Here is a 14403-nt window from a genome sequence, read left to right on the forward strand (position 1 = left end):
AAGCCAGAAAGAGAGTGAAGGAAAGGGGGAAAGTAAGAAGGAAAAGGAGGGAAAAAGATGAGAATGGAAAAGAAGAGGTGAGAGGAAAGGTAGAGGTGAGGTCAGTGGAGGGCAAGAGGAGATGAAGGGAGAGTAGGGGAGGTGAGATATAGGAGGGGAAAGGAGATGAGAAGAGGGAAGAGATGAGAGGAAGAAAGGGAGAGATGTGGAGAAGAGGCTAAAGGAGATTAGAAAAAAGGGGAAAGATAAGATGAAGAGGGAGGAGGTGGACGAAAGGAGGAAAGCCCCTCCCCACCCCCACCTCCCCCAGATATCAGTGTTCTCCAGCCCCACGCTAACTTCCAGCCCAGTTTCTCAACAAGTTCCCCCCGTCACCCCCATGGCGGCGGCGGCTCCCTCCTTATAGCCGAGGAGTAGAGAAATGTGAGAAACGTGCCCTGTGTTACTTATTCGGGAGCCGAAAATTTATGCCCAGCTGAGAACGCCGGGGGAAATATGACATCAGACGAAATGACAGTGATTAAAATCAGCTTCGCCCCCCGCCCCTGCCCAGTCCCCTCGGCGGCCCCTTCCTCTCCCTGGGAGATTCTTGGAGGACTGGACGCGGGGGCCAGAGGCCCTCCACATTTCAAACCGTTATAGCCCGGTCTGGCTGGACTCGGGCGGGGGTGGGGGTGGCGGGAAGAGAAGGAAGCCAGAAACAGAGCCGGGTCCAGGGCCAGAGATAGGGCTGAGGACTGAGATAAAAAACGAGACCGCAAAAGAAGCAAGAACAGACAGGGGGTAAGAGCAGGAGAGAGGCAAGGAAAGAAAGACAGGGACAGGAACCGAGAGCATCCTGTCATCAGTAGGGGGTATTTCTCGCGGGCACCAGGGAGAGGGAGGAGAAGAGGGAAGGAGGGAGGGTCTCCAATTGGGTTTATTTTTAAAGAGAGCGAAAGAGGTGAGGCTCCTCTGGTTTTCCCAGTAAAAAAGGGAAAATATCACATTTTTATCGAGAAATTAGCCGGGGCGGGCGCAGGGCTGAGCTAATTGTAGCTCTAATCCTCTGCCCCGAAGGCGCCTGCCAAGCCCGGAGCTAGAAGTCGCCTGTGTGTGTGAGTGTGTGTGTGTGTGCGCGCGCGTGTGTGTTTCACTCCTGTATTTAGAGACGGATTACTGCCCTTTCTCTTCAGAGCACAGTCTCGGCGGGTTTCGATTTTAAAGGGTTTTGTTTTGGGGGGTTTTCCCCCCTTCTTCAATAGCAATCAGAGAGAGAGAGACGGAGAGGGAGACGGGGAGCGAGGGGAAAGAAGCTGGGGAGCAAGGGGGTGAGACTGAGGGGGAGGGAAGAGGAAGAGAAGGAAGAGGGGGAGGAGGCAGGCGAGGAGGAGGAGGAGGAGGCCGGGGAAGAAGAGGAGGAGGAGGGAGAGGAAGAAGAGCAAGGGGAGGGGGAGGAAGGGGAGGGGGGGCAGACCCTCGGCGGGGGGGGGGGGGGGGGGGACTCGGGAGAAAGTAACTACAGGACGAGACCGAACCGACCCGAGGAGCCAAAAACCAGAGAAAAGAAGCGCGCCCAAGCGGCCCGGACACACGAGACCCCGAGCCGCGGGCGGGAGGAGGCGGGCGGGGGCCAGGGCCGGGGGGCCCGTGACCGCGCCGCCGCCGCCGCTGCCGCCGCGTCTCCCATGTCCAAGGTAAGGATCAGGGTGCGGAGGTTCCGCGCGGAGCGGGGGTCTGCGCTCCCTCTTTTTGGAGAGTGCCTTCCCCAACTCGGACAAAGTCGCTTTGGAGACTAAGGGACAGGCGGGGGTGGAGGGGGGGCGTTAAAGGCGCCGAGGCCCCAGCCACGGATCCCGGGCCCCCTCTCCAACCCTGGCCGGCAGGGCCGGACACTTGGTCGCCCCCCGCCCGATCCGTGGCCCCTTTCCTGGCCGCGCCCAGGGGAAGGCGGGAGGCTCTGAGTGAGGCCGGCTAGCGTGGGGGTTGCTGCGCGCTGTGGGGCCGAGGAAGGCCGGGGGCCGCCGAGCCACGGAAAGGACTCCCCGCGGTGAGTGGATCCGGGAAAGGGCAGGGGGCGCCAGGAGCTGAGACGGCCCTGGGCTTGGGGAGGGCAGGGGCGCGCGATCCGCCGCTTTTGTCCGGACCAGCGGGAGAAGGTGGCGAAGGCTAGGGGATTCAAGGGTCTGGGGTCCTCCCCAGGGGGCGGAGACATGGCGACTACCACTTGGAGGCTAATGCTTGTGCCCCTCTTCCCAAGAGGATTGAGCGCGCCGGAGTCCTACACGGGGCACCCTCCGGTGGTGTGGGTCCTGCGGCCGCACAAAAGGGGTGGGGGCTGCCTCTGATGAGGAGGCATTGAGCGTGGCCGAGCGAGCCCCTTGGCGCCCACTTGGGTTCCCACACCAGCCCGCACATTATGCGGGACCTAGGAGTACGTTGATCCTGCCTCCTGGGACCCACGGCACAATTGGATTGACTGTAGCCAGTGGGGCGATGGGGGGGAAGGGGGGGAGGATTGGCCTTTAGTGGAGCCTGGAAGGACGTACCCACGTGGGGCTGAACTCAGGGGCGTCTAGGTGGTTGAAGTCTCCTGGGGGCACTCTGGAGTTTGATATGTAACCAACTGCACTTCCCCCTCCCCCTCAAAAAAGTTCCCGGCAGTCGGGGGCCGATGCGAGCCGGCAGTCGGGAGTGACCACACGCAGGGCCCAGCTCCGAGCGTACACACTTGGCATGCCGTTTGGCGCCCAAACTGATGCGGGAAGGATTAAAAGTAAAGTCTGTGCCTTTGCCGGGACATTTTCCGCCCCACACCCCCAGCCTCGTGGCCGAAATGGGGTAGCGGGAGAAGTTGGGAGGAAAGCCCCTGGAGACAGGGTCATCTTTCCTTACGTTTTAGGTGCTAGGGACCGGAAAACTGGAGAGCAGGGGTCTGACCCTACCAAGGACAAGGACACAGACAGATCCCTGTGCTTGTGCCACAGCACAAGCACCCCAGGCTCAGGGGCACTTATACAACTTGGACACAGGGTCACTGATATTTAGACACAGGTATGCACCCACAGACACAAGCAGGCACAGATGCATATCCATGCACTGGCACATGCACACGTGTACAGATGTGTACACAGACATGTGTACTGGCATATGTATACATGGGCAAGTACATGCATGCACACAGGCGGAGGCTGCCCAGCCAGAGGTACCCTTCCCCCACCCACCCTCTAGGGCTGGGGAGGCGGATCCTGAAACCTGCAGTTTTCTTTATGTCTTAAATGCGCATGAAGGAATTAAACTGCACGAGTGAATAACAGCATTAGTTTCAATTAATTTTTTTATCCTGGCAACAATAAACTTTGGGAACAAAGCGCTTTTACATCCTTAATTAGGAGAGTTTCCCATCTGCAGCCTCTCTAAGTGTCTGCTCCTTGATTTAACTTTGTGTCTTCCTCCCCCTTCCACTCCACTCTTCCAGTGCCCTCCCCCCACCTTTCTAGTTTCTTCTTTTGACACCTTTAACCCTTCCTTGGGCCAGGACCTGGGCTTCTGTCTCTTTCTCTGGCTGGGCCCTGGGCCTTTTTATTTCTCCCTCCCTCCTTTTTTGCTCTCCTGCTGGGCCTTGAGCCTCTCCCTCTGCCTGGCCTGCTCTGGTTTGGGCCCCAGGCTGGCTATGTCTTCTTGTTGCCCCAACAGCAACTGGGAGTGGTTCCCATAGCCCTGGGCCTTGAGCCCAGGTGAAACCTGCATCTCCCCAAAGTTCTGAGACTTTGAAAGCCTTGCTGCGAGTGGGATCTGAGCAGTATCTGTGGAGTATGCATTAAAGGAGCCGGGTTGCTGCAAGCCTGGAGCAGGAGCCCACACCCTGGAAAATTCTGCAGTCTTTCAGCATTCCCGCCCAAGGCGCCTAGCCCTGGGCTCTGAGTGAGCAAGCCAGCCAGCGAGCTCAATGGCGCTCTTACAACTGCCTTCTGTTTACCTTTTATGGTTAAAATAACAGCTTCGCAAAGAAGCAACTTCACGGAGAAACGATTCAGTGAAATCATCTCAAGCTGGAGCCGCACAGCGAGTTTAATCACCCCTAGAGAGCTGAACAACTGTGAACACAATGGGACACAAACTCATTTTGTGTGTAAATGAGCGTGGCATTCTGATTATTTCCCTTTGCATGGGCAAATCGCTTTTACAAGCAGTACTTAGGCAGCCGGCTTGGAAAGGAAAGAAGAGAAGCTGGGGCAGAAGATCTTGGTGTGCAATGATGGTGGTGTTTGGGATGTACAATAATGGCATGTGGAGTGATTGGAGTGTGCAGTGATGGTGGATTGGAGTGATGGGGTGAGGGATGATGGTGTAAGTCAATCCCTCTGTGGTGACCAGGTGTATAATGATTGTCATAAAGAGTGACTGCACACAGCCATCATTGCATGCCCAGTGGTGGGGCATGCAGGCCAGGTGTGCAGTGATCAGGTGTTTGCTTGAGGTTGGGAAAAGGAAAAGGCAGAGGCTATGGAAATTAGACCCTGCAGAGTTTGCCTGCTGTGGGCAGGGTCTGTTTCTGTTGAGACTTGCTGCCTCATCCTCTGGGATGGGATGGTGTTGCTGCTGGGACAAGGGTAGGCCTGTGGGCAGTGCCTGTTTCTAAGCTTTTATTTGTCTTTTGGGCACCTACTTTCAATCTTTTGAATAATAGGTGGGTCTTAGAGACTAGGAGGTCTTAAACCCTCATGCAAGAGGGAGCTCTGTTAATTTCTGGGTTATGCATAAAGGTCCGGTTTAACAGCAACTAGGGAATTGTGTGTGAGTTGTAAACGAGTGAGTGAAAATTGGATTTAAAGAAGTTTTGTTATGTGAGGTCCGTCATATTTAAATTTTAATTAAATGTTAGCTCATGTTTGCTGAATGCAGGCAAAGTTTGGGAGCTACTTAGTTGACACAAATAATTTTATGGAACTATAGTAATGACTTAAATTGCAATATAAAATAAAAGCTTTCTTTATATGGTACTTTCCCCTGTAATTTAAAAGCCCTGGCCTGGGTTAAGCCAGAATGCTCCACTCCCAGTGGGAGTTGTTTTAGTTTCTTAGTTTTTCCCTTTCTGGAGACCTGGTAGTCTATATGTATAGCCAGAGCTGGGGATAAGACCCTCCATTAAGTCCCATAAATTAAATCTCTCTCTCTCTCTCTCCATATATATATATATATATATATATATATATATATATATATATATATATTTGAATTAAATCTCACAGGACCTGAATGCTACAACCTCCAGATCTGAAAGATCTGGCACAAAAGTGAAGCCAAATCATGGCAGAGAGGCTTCCTTGAATATGCCCTCGTTCTGTATTTTAAAACTGGTTGTAGAATATCAGGGTTATCACTTTTAGATGTCAAACTGTTGACAAGGAAGTTAGTTCTCCTGGGTTCCTTGAGTGTTATTTGTCCAGTCCTTCCAGAATTTAAAATAAAATTTTTGTAAAGCCCCTGTATAGCTGACCCTGATAGGTAAGTCAGAGGGCAAGCAGGGTTTTATTTTTACTAAATCTAGAAATCTAGAACAGATGTGTGGTGTGTGTATATATATATATACATATATATATATATGTGTGTGTGTGTGTGTGTGTGAATACAGTGTGTGCCTACAGTGTCATTAGTAATAATAAATAGCATCTCCTCAGGGCCACATAGACCCCCCCACTCAAAATGGGGATGGCAGTGGTGAGGATATGGGACACAGAAAAGAAAGACCAGGCACACTTGCAGGCATGCCTTCTCAGGCAGCTGTTGTTTTCATTATGCTGCTTGCCATGTCTATGCTTTAAGCTGGTACTTCTGTATTTAATGGGACCTGTTTATAAATGTCCTCCACCTCATGACTGTGACCTTGCTAGAGAGAGAGAGAGGGAGGGAGGCAAGCTTTGTACCTTCCGCCTTAGGGTGCCCCTGTGGGAGAGGCCAGTGAGCTGAAGTCTAAGACAATGGATTTAGATTTGGTGTTGCTGATGACTGCTGGAGGCTATTCTGATCTCCCCTTCTATATGAAGGGGGAAGACTGTGCTGTCATTGGGGAAGGGGGGGAGCTTTTCCTTGGACAAAAGTCACATTTTCTCAGCTGCTGTTGCACCTCATTAAAGGGCCCCATGTGAGGCTTTTCTTCTGTGCCGGGTCTTGGCTCTGGTGGGATGGTTAAGAGGTTTGGATGGGTGTCGTGCTGAGAAAAGTCTGTCCCAATGAGATGGACCACCAGATTCCAGGTGACAGCTTGGGCTTCACCAAGAGGTGGGAAAGCCAGTTGGTAGAAGTAGATATTCACTGTGTGCTGTGGTCTGTAAAGCCCTTTGCTGATGTAAGAGAGTCCATGCTTGGGAGCATGACTGCAAAACAAAATACCAGAAAAATTAGATTAGGCTCTGCAATGTTTTATAACGATAATGCTGAGCATATGTTGCATTACAGTTGGTAACAGACATGATAGACATGAAACTCTAAAACATGTACATGTAACTCTAAAACATATACATGTATGTTGTCTGTGATGGGTTGGATATTGCGCGAAACAGAGGAGTACCTTGGCTCATATGTTCTCTGTGACAGATCTTAGTGCATGTTGTGTTAAGTGGTATCTGCAATAGGGAAGCAGATATTTGTAGGAAATCTGATGAACGGGTGGATCGGTTCCCTTTCGTTTCTGATACCTAGAGAAGAGAAGCAATGCTGGATTGCAATGGAGGGAGGAAAGACCAATAGTAGGGATTTCAAGTATCTGGATTTCCACAAAATTGAAGCTGACTTTCTAAAGACAAAGCTCCATTTTATGGTTGCAGACAAGTCAATTACCTTTCTATTTTGTTGGAATTTGCCATAGATATTCTTGGGAAGTATATGGAAGGATAGATACTCAAAGAGATTGGGTATGATGATTTCTCATTTCCAGTGTCAGTTCTGATAAAGGGGGTGAGAGCAGGAAGATGCCTGGTCCTTTCTAGCTCTTGTCTCAGCGGAAGCGCAAGATTCCCTCCTGCCCAGGAGTCTATGCTCTCTTTCCTTTCATTCAGTGGTGAAACCCAATGATAGGTATTGATCTGGCATGCCTATTATATATTTTTAAAACAAAAATGCTTCTAGTTTGATGTGAAATTTACTACATATATAAACTCACTGCCTTAGGTGCTGAGGAAGTCACTAATTTAGAGGTGTCTCGTTACTGAGACAAACTTGCAAAAACCCCTGAATCCCAATTCACAAATTGGTGATTCGTTTGTCAGGGGATATTTCACATCTAACACATAAGCCCGCGACCTTTAATTAGGATTTTGCAGTTTGTTTTATGCCCCTGGAGGCTGACACCTTGAAAAATTTTTTTTCTTGATTTCTTATTGCTAATAAGCATCTTTCTCTTACCCTCTGGTACTTTGAAGAAAATGATGCAAATACACTTAATTACAGTGGTAGCAATAATTTGTCAGCTGAATATGTGATCAGGCAGATGTAAAAGTGATCTGATTAGATCTGTGATCACACCAGAAATAAAGGAAATCCACATCTGCACTAAAGAAAAACTGTTCTGTTGTTTTGTTTGCATTCATAGGAGAGAAGAAGCATGTCCCGACTCTCTCTCACTCGGTCCCCAGTCTCTCCCCTGGCAGCTCAGGGAATCCCGCTCCCAGCTCAGCTCACCAAGTCCAACGCTCCTGTGCATATCGACGTGGGGGGACACATGTACACCAGCAGTCTGGCTACCCTCACCAAGTATCCGGACTCCAGGTAAGGAAGACTTTGCTGCTTTCTTTTGCCGTATGCCTGACTGGCATCAAGTGAAGGGAGACCTTTCTCTTTCACCATGTGCCTGGTGATGGGTTCTTCCATATACTGCATCTGCCTGGGCTCAGGGACATCCTCTTGGGACAGTTGTATTCTGGGAGCCCAGACAAGTCATTTTGTCTTTCATTACTGTGTATTGTAGGAAGCTGTGTTTCAAGTACCTAGTGGTGTAGACTCTCAGATTGTTGTTGGTATGAGGAAAGATAGTTCTTTGGGAGCAAAGTTTTGTTTTTGGAAAGTGGCTCCATGTCCATACAGATTGGTCCTGTGGTACCTGCCATTGTGGCCTCATCCTTTGGGGGAAGTCTCTGTTGAACATGGCTGTGTCTGTTCAGCTGCATCGTCATTCTTTTCTGGCCCTGGGGGCCAGCCACATACTTCCTCTGAGCAGCTTGTGCTCCCAGCACCCACTGAGCAGCCTTGAACTTTACTGACCATTGTGTATGCTTTTTTGTCAAACATGCTAATTATGGAGCTGTCAAAGGGCATTTCATCCCACTGCAGATTTTAACCCTCTGGGGAACTTCAGCCAAGTTTCTTCCTTTTAGTAAACTTTTACTTGCTAGAAGTGATCGTGATGGAAGAATCAAAAGCAGATACTTCTTGGTATCTCAGCAGGGAAATGAGGTGGTTCCCTGAGGCCCTGGCTCAATGTCTTTGGCATCATCCCAGAGAGCAGGACTGACTAATGGAGAAGCCATGATGGTAGATGAGGAAATGTCAGCACTATCCCTTGGGTTCAGCTGCTTGGGTCTGTCTTTGATGGGGTCATTTGGGAATGCTCTGGTGAATCTCCTCTATTGTCATCTCACATATCCAGAACATATGTTCTGCCTTCAACTGCAATCCTTAACCATTTTAAATAAATTATTGTGGATCATCTGTGGAGGCAGCTAGGTGGTCTGATAGAGTGCTAGACCTGGAGTCAGCAGACCTGAGTTCAAACATGGTCTCAGACACTTATTAGCTGTGTGACCCAGCACAAGTCACTTCACCTTTGACTGCTTGAGTTTCCTCTTATGTAAAATGGGGATAATAATAGCACCTACCTCCCAAAGTTATTGTGAGGATCAAATAAGATATTTGCAAAGCACTTTGCAAACCTTATAAATGCTGGCTTTCATCATCATCCTTATCCTTTGCAGAGAAGACATAAATGGACCCTTGTAGCCACAGTTTCTATTTCTGGCCCATCTCTCTTCTTAGGTAGTTAGTACCTTTGGTAGTATGTAAAGTTGGATTTTCTTTTCTTGTTCAAAACTTGCCCATTAAATGTTTCCTGGGTTCCTATGCCAGTGGAATACAGCTGCACCTCACAATGGGCTGCGATTTCCTTCTTATCTATGGCAGCAGGAGCAGGAGTGTCCAGGAAGGCCCATTTACTGAAGTTGAAGATCAGGCCTGTGGTTTTTGGGGGTCAGTCATAGGATTGTCAGTCTAGAATTGGAAAAGTACCTTAGAAGTCATCTAGCCTAACCTCCTCGTTTTACAGATGAAGAAAATGAAGCCTAGAGGGGTCAGACCATACAAGTAGTATGTAAGCTCAGCACTCTTTCCATAGCCCCATCTAGCATCACAGAGGGCCAGTAAGGATTGTTGTGTTTTATCTGAGCATGGAACTGACCTGGTGCCCGGATGGGGCATTACTGAGAGCCTTCCAAGTCTGGGCACCAAAGGGAAATCCCCATAGAAGGAGAGTCACATTCATTTAAATTGCTTGAGTCACTTAATTTAAGGGGAAAAAAATTTAACCTGGGATGTTTGTTCACTTATGTACCAAACGCCAAGTGGTTTGCTTTGGAAATGTGTATATTAAGATGCTCTGAAGGTTTGATTGCATAGAAGTATCTCCTCCCAGTGGAAGAGAATTTATAGCAGATGAGGACGGACATTTGCAGGGGAGATGAGAGGGCATGCATTGGCACTATAGCGGCTGTGTGACAAGCCTCACATCTGTTCCCACAGCTTTAAGGAAATCCCTGCTGACATTCCAGGAACAGGCATATTTAATAGAAACTTCCATGGTGTAACGCATCAAAGTATAAGTTGGCTGGAGATGAAACCCAGGGGATTGTTGACTCTGTTGTTGGTGATCAGAAAGCCTTTGGAACAGTTCTGCCTCTCACTTAGACTAAAGTGGGTGTTTCTGGCTCGATGTGGACAAGCTGTAAGTATAGAGAGGTGATCATTTACCGTTGAACTGTGGGTGACAGTCCTCTTGTGTGGCCCATGTCAACAGACCCCAGAAGGGCTGATCTAGATCTGTGTAAAGCAACATGGGAGGGCAACACACATGAGATGTGTCTGTGAAGAAAGACAGTCTGGGTATTTAATTTCAGTTTTGCCGTCTGCAGTTTTCCCGAGTTGTTTTAGATAGATCAACCCTTAATCAGTTGACGACGTTTTTGAGTTAAATTAATAAAACCTTTGCCCACAACGCTCTGTGGAATAGCTTCCCTGAGAATAGCAAAACTGCATTTGTGATGTAATCACAACTGAGTAGTCAGGGGAAATGGGAAGAGTTTCAAGTTCTGTGCTGATGGAGGGCTACAGAGGGAGAGTGTATGGCAAGGAAGAGGGCCGAAAGCTGTGAGCCTGAATCCAGGGAGATGAGGCCAGATGAATGCCCACTCTCAGTGACCCTGGACTCGAAACCCAGAATTACATCCTTATTATCATCTTCCCTCTCTGTGCCTTGTGGTCATCTGCATGGCAGAAGCTTGTAGCCTTTGGGAGGGAGGTTATTGCTGTTTTTCAGAAGGCTTCAGCCTTTGGTACCCGAAGGTCTGATGTCCCATTGTCCTTGTTTATCTGCTGTGTTTTATTAAGAATCCTTTCTTGGAGCGTGCTCTATAATCTCAGCCAGCTCAGTAACTGACGAGTTTTGGTTTGTCGTTGGTCCCACTGGGGGAAGGAGACTGTAGCAGAGGGTGCTGTTTCACATGGGAAGTGAATCCATACATCTGTACAAGGGCACATGAACACACACAGTTCTGTGGTTTGCTTTAACGGGGAGCCACATATAGAGAGGTGGACCTATGTCCATATCTGTGGGTTTACACACTGCTCCTTGTCAGTGTAGTAGAAATCTGCATGTTTGTGCAGGTACAGCGTATCTCTAGACTTCCTCCATGCATTTGTCCCATGGGCACACATTCCCTTCATGTGGGGGAATCTTAGAATAGCAAATTGTGTTTTTCCTCTTAACTGCTTCTTTTTATGTGGGCAGCTGTGACTGCAAATTGATGCGTCCTCCATGAATGCTGCCTGCCCACTGGTGCGATGTCACTGCCGTGAGGCACGCTGATCACGTTTGTATGACATCCCCTCCGTGAGCCTCACAGCCCAAGGGCTCAGCCAAATGCCCCGAGTACCGCCTGCCTGCCTAGCTGCCTACCTGCCCATCTGCCTTCCTGCCTGCCTAGCTTCCTGCCTGCCTGCCTGTCTGTCTGTCTGTCTGCTGTTCTGTATGGCTTTGGGCCTATCTGTCCACCTACCTGTTAATGTCACTGGCACAGTGAAGAAGCCAGGAACCTGGACTTTATTCATTCATTCACCAAGCATAAGTGCCCCCTGTCTGTCTTGCACTAGGGCTACAAAGACAAAAACAGAACAGTTTTTACCCTTCAGGAATTTATTATATTCAGTTGGAAGGGGAAAGAGTATGTCCATACAAAAGTAAATACAAAATAATTTTTAGAGAAAGGGTGCTAGCAGTCAGAGAGGGAGGGGATTAGGAGAGGCTTCCTGTAGGATGAGCTTTGAAGGGAGTCAAGGATGTTAAATGGTGGTGTGTGATGGGGTGGCATGGGGGGAGGGGGAACTCAGCCTACACACAGGTACGGAGAGGGGGAGAGGGAATTTCTGCTCCATGGTCACTGAAGATGCTTGGAACACAAATGTGTTGGCTTAAGGTTCTCCCTTGGATTCTCTTTTCTAATTGGTGAAAGGAAAGGGGGCAGTTGTTAGGAGATATGGGGCAAGAATCTGTCAACTAAGGAAAAGTTCGACCCACATTTAACAGGTCGCTTTTTGAGAGGGTGATCAGGTAACATGAATAGAATTTAAGCCCTCACCTGGCCTAATAGCTTATTAATGCATCTTGGCTTATTAGGAACATAGATTTAGGACTAGAAAGAAAGCTAGAGATTCTAGACTAGCCCTCTCAAGGCTTCAAGAGAGGAAACAACTTGCTGCTTGTCACATGATTACTAAGTGGGAGAGCTGGGATTCGAACCCAGTTTCTCTGACTCCCAATCCAGCATTCTTTCCAAAAAATTGCTGTCATGACTGCAGACCAGTCCATATGCTACAAGAGGGCTGTCAGCTCCTGTGGTATGGCCAATCTGTGCATCGTGCCATGGCCATGCGCCCTTGTCAAGTAGTTAGTCTGTGTGTTCTCGTAGCTTTTGACGCAAGACCAGGTTTAGCTGAGTCTTTGTAGAAACACTGGCTTCCCTGAGATTCTCTTTAGAGTTTCAGATCTCTTCCAATCTGATCTTTACTCAATTATTAAATTTTTTATTCTTTTTGCACCAATTCTTTTTTTAAAAAAATCAATTCTCTGTGTGTGTGTTTTAAAGAATGATTTCCAAGAAGTTTCAGTGAGATGGAGACAGAGAAAGTGATGCTGATTGGAGAATTGGGGAATAAAGACCAGTGAAACCCACTGGGGGAGAAGGGATTCGTGGGGACCATCAGCAGTATCTGGGCGACTTTGAAGAAGGAGATCAAGGGAGACCCCACTGGCCTGCAGGCCTATGGGGAGGGTACAGTAGCACTCATGGTGACAGTAGTTTGAGTGCAGGTTGCTTGTGGATCGTCTGCTTTTACCTCCTGTAGGACAAATGTAGATCCCCAGAGGTCCCAGGAGTAGCCAATGAGGAAACAAAGGCCGAACTGCCTTGTGCTCCATGTTATGCTCTGATCCCCTGTAATCTACCTCTTGTCCACCCCTAGCTTCCATGCCGTCCCAGCATAGTATCCTCACTGTCTTCTCCATGGCATCCTCACTGTTCTTTCCAATTTCTCCATTATCCTCAATAACAACCCCATTGTTCCTGCATAGGGTCCTCACTGCTTCTCTCAAGATCCTTTCTATCCTCCCATAGTGTCCCTTTCTCTCCCCATAACATCCCCAGTGTCTCTCTAAGGCCCCTTCCACACCTAACAACTCTTGTTAAGGGTCATTCTGTAGCCAGGGTCAAGATCTGGAATTGTACCAATGGTTAAGGCTCAGTCTGGTGGACAAGGGTCATCATTCTGCATGGGAGAAGGGCTAGTGACCTGTGTTAGGGTCAGTCTGTTGCTGGCGTGAAGGCTCAGCTTGTTTGTACTGTTTGGAGATGGTAAATCCATGGCTTTGGCATATAGCCCAGGGTGATCTTAGCCCACAGCTATCTTCATCCTGCCATCACCTCCTTCCCCATCAGTGCACACACCAATGAATGGTAGGTTCTTAGGCCTGAGCCTTTTTTCCTGGTTGGGCATTATGCTCTCCAGCCTTGGTACTCTTGTTTGGGGGGGGGGGGGATGATACCTGGTGCACATATTCTTGGTAAGTACAGTAAGTCAGTGAAGTACTTAGGAGGCCTTCTTCCCCATTCATAGTTAGCAGGAGGCAGGGCTCAAGAGGATTAGGACTTTGATTCAGAAATACCCAGAATATCAGTGTAATTCCAAGCTTATCAGTCCCCACATAGTGCCCCAAATGAGCCTTAACTGATGAGAGCCTGACGCCCAATACCTAAGCAGAGCGTTGGGGTAGAGACTGGGAGTCAGGACACTGGTCTCAAATCCCAGATCTGCCACTAATGTGCATGTGACCATGGCCTGGTTACTTCCCTTCTCTGGATTTCATTTTTCCCCCATGTAAAGAAAAGAGGAATTGAAGTAAAAGTTCAGAGCACCCAAGTTCAAATCTTGTCTCTGATGAGTACGACCTATGTCACCATGGGGAAGTCACTTCTTCTCAAGCCTCAGTTTCCTTATCAATAAGATGAAGGGGTTGGACTCAATTGGTTTGGGAGGCCTCTTTTAGCTCTAGGTCTTAGGTTTCCCTATCTAAATTACATGGTTTCAGTGGGCTCTTCTGAATGTCCTGAGATTCCATGGGTGAGAGACATCTGTCCAAAGACTCTTCCATCGTTCATCCCATCCAATACAGTCCTTCTTTTTTTTTTTTTTAAAGCAATTGGGGTTAAGTAACTTGCTCAAGGTTACACAGCCAGTTATTTCTGGGTGTGGTGCTAAGTGTCTGAGCCCGGGATTCGATCTCCAGGTCTTCTCAACACTGGAGCCGGTGCTCTTACTTGCTGTGCTACCTGGCCGCCCCCCCCCCCCCATACAGTCCTTATTTATAACCTAACCAATGTCTAATGTGAAAGTATATGCAAATCCTATGCCTGATGGTATGCCACCATGGGGGGGGGGAGAGGGGAGGGAGGAAGAGGGGAGGGAGGGTGAGAAAATTTGAAACTCAAAGAACCTGGGAACTTAATCTTGTAAACGAACAAATTATTTAATAAAGACCAAAAAAAGGGTAAAAAAAGAAGTGTGGTCTTAGCAAGCTCAAGGTGTTGCCCAGCTGCCCCAACCTTG

At 48.6% G+C, this 14403-nt stretch overlaps 1 protein-coding gene and 2 long non-coding RNA genes across 7 annotated transcripts in view; 2 read left to right on the forward strand and 1 right to left on the reverse strand.

Moving 5' to 3' along the window:
* The window catches only part of LOC138157148 (uncharacterized), a 470623-nt gene that overhangs the window by 364033 nt on the left and 92187 nt on the right, over positions 1-14403 (forward strand). The gene's annotated exons all lie outside the window — the stretch shown is intronic.
* The window catches only part of LOC138157150 (uncharacterized), a 138952-nt gene that overhangs the window by 113624 nt on the left and 10925 nt on the right, over positions 1-14403 (reverse strand). The window lies entirely within an intron of this gene.
* Positions 1-14403, forward strand: part of KCTD15 (potassium channel tetramerization domain containing 15) — a 36900-nt gene that overhangs the window by 483 nt on the left and 22014 nt on the right. The window contains exons 1-2 of one of the 4 annotated variants that reach the window (XM_069082646.1): positions 1552-1676; positions 7571-7746. In XM_069082646.1, the coding sequence (XP_068938747.1) occupies positions 1668-1676; positions 7571-7746 (185 nt within the window). In that variant the 5' untranslated portion in view covers positions 1552-1667. Of the gene's footprint in view, positions 1-1551; positions 1677-1864; positions 2030-3776; positions 4108-7570; positions 7747-14403 lie in introns of those variants that run through there. The other 3 variants (XM_069082647.1, XM_069082649.1, XM_069082648.1) reach the window with 3 other exon arrangements.

This window comes from Petaurus breviceps, unplaced genomic scaffold, assembly GCF_028583685.1.
Source record: "Petaurus breviceps papuanus isolate PSGF00001 unplaced genomic scaffold, PetGlider_PUasm1.0 171, whole genome shotgun sequence".
Taxonomy (NCBI): domain Eukaryota; kingdom Metazoa; phylum Chordata; class Mammalia; order Diprotodontia; family Petauridae; genus Petaurus; species Petaurus breviceps.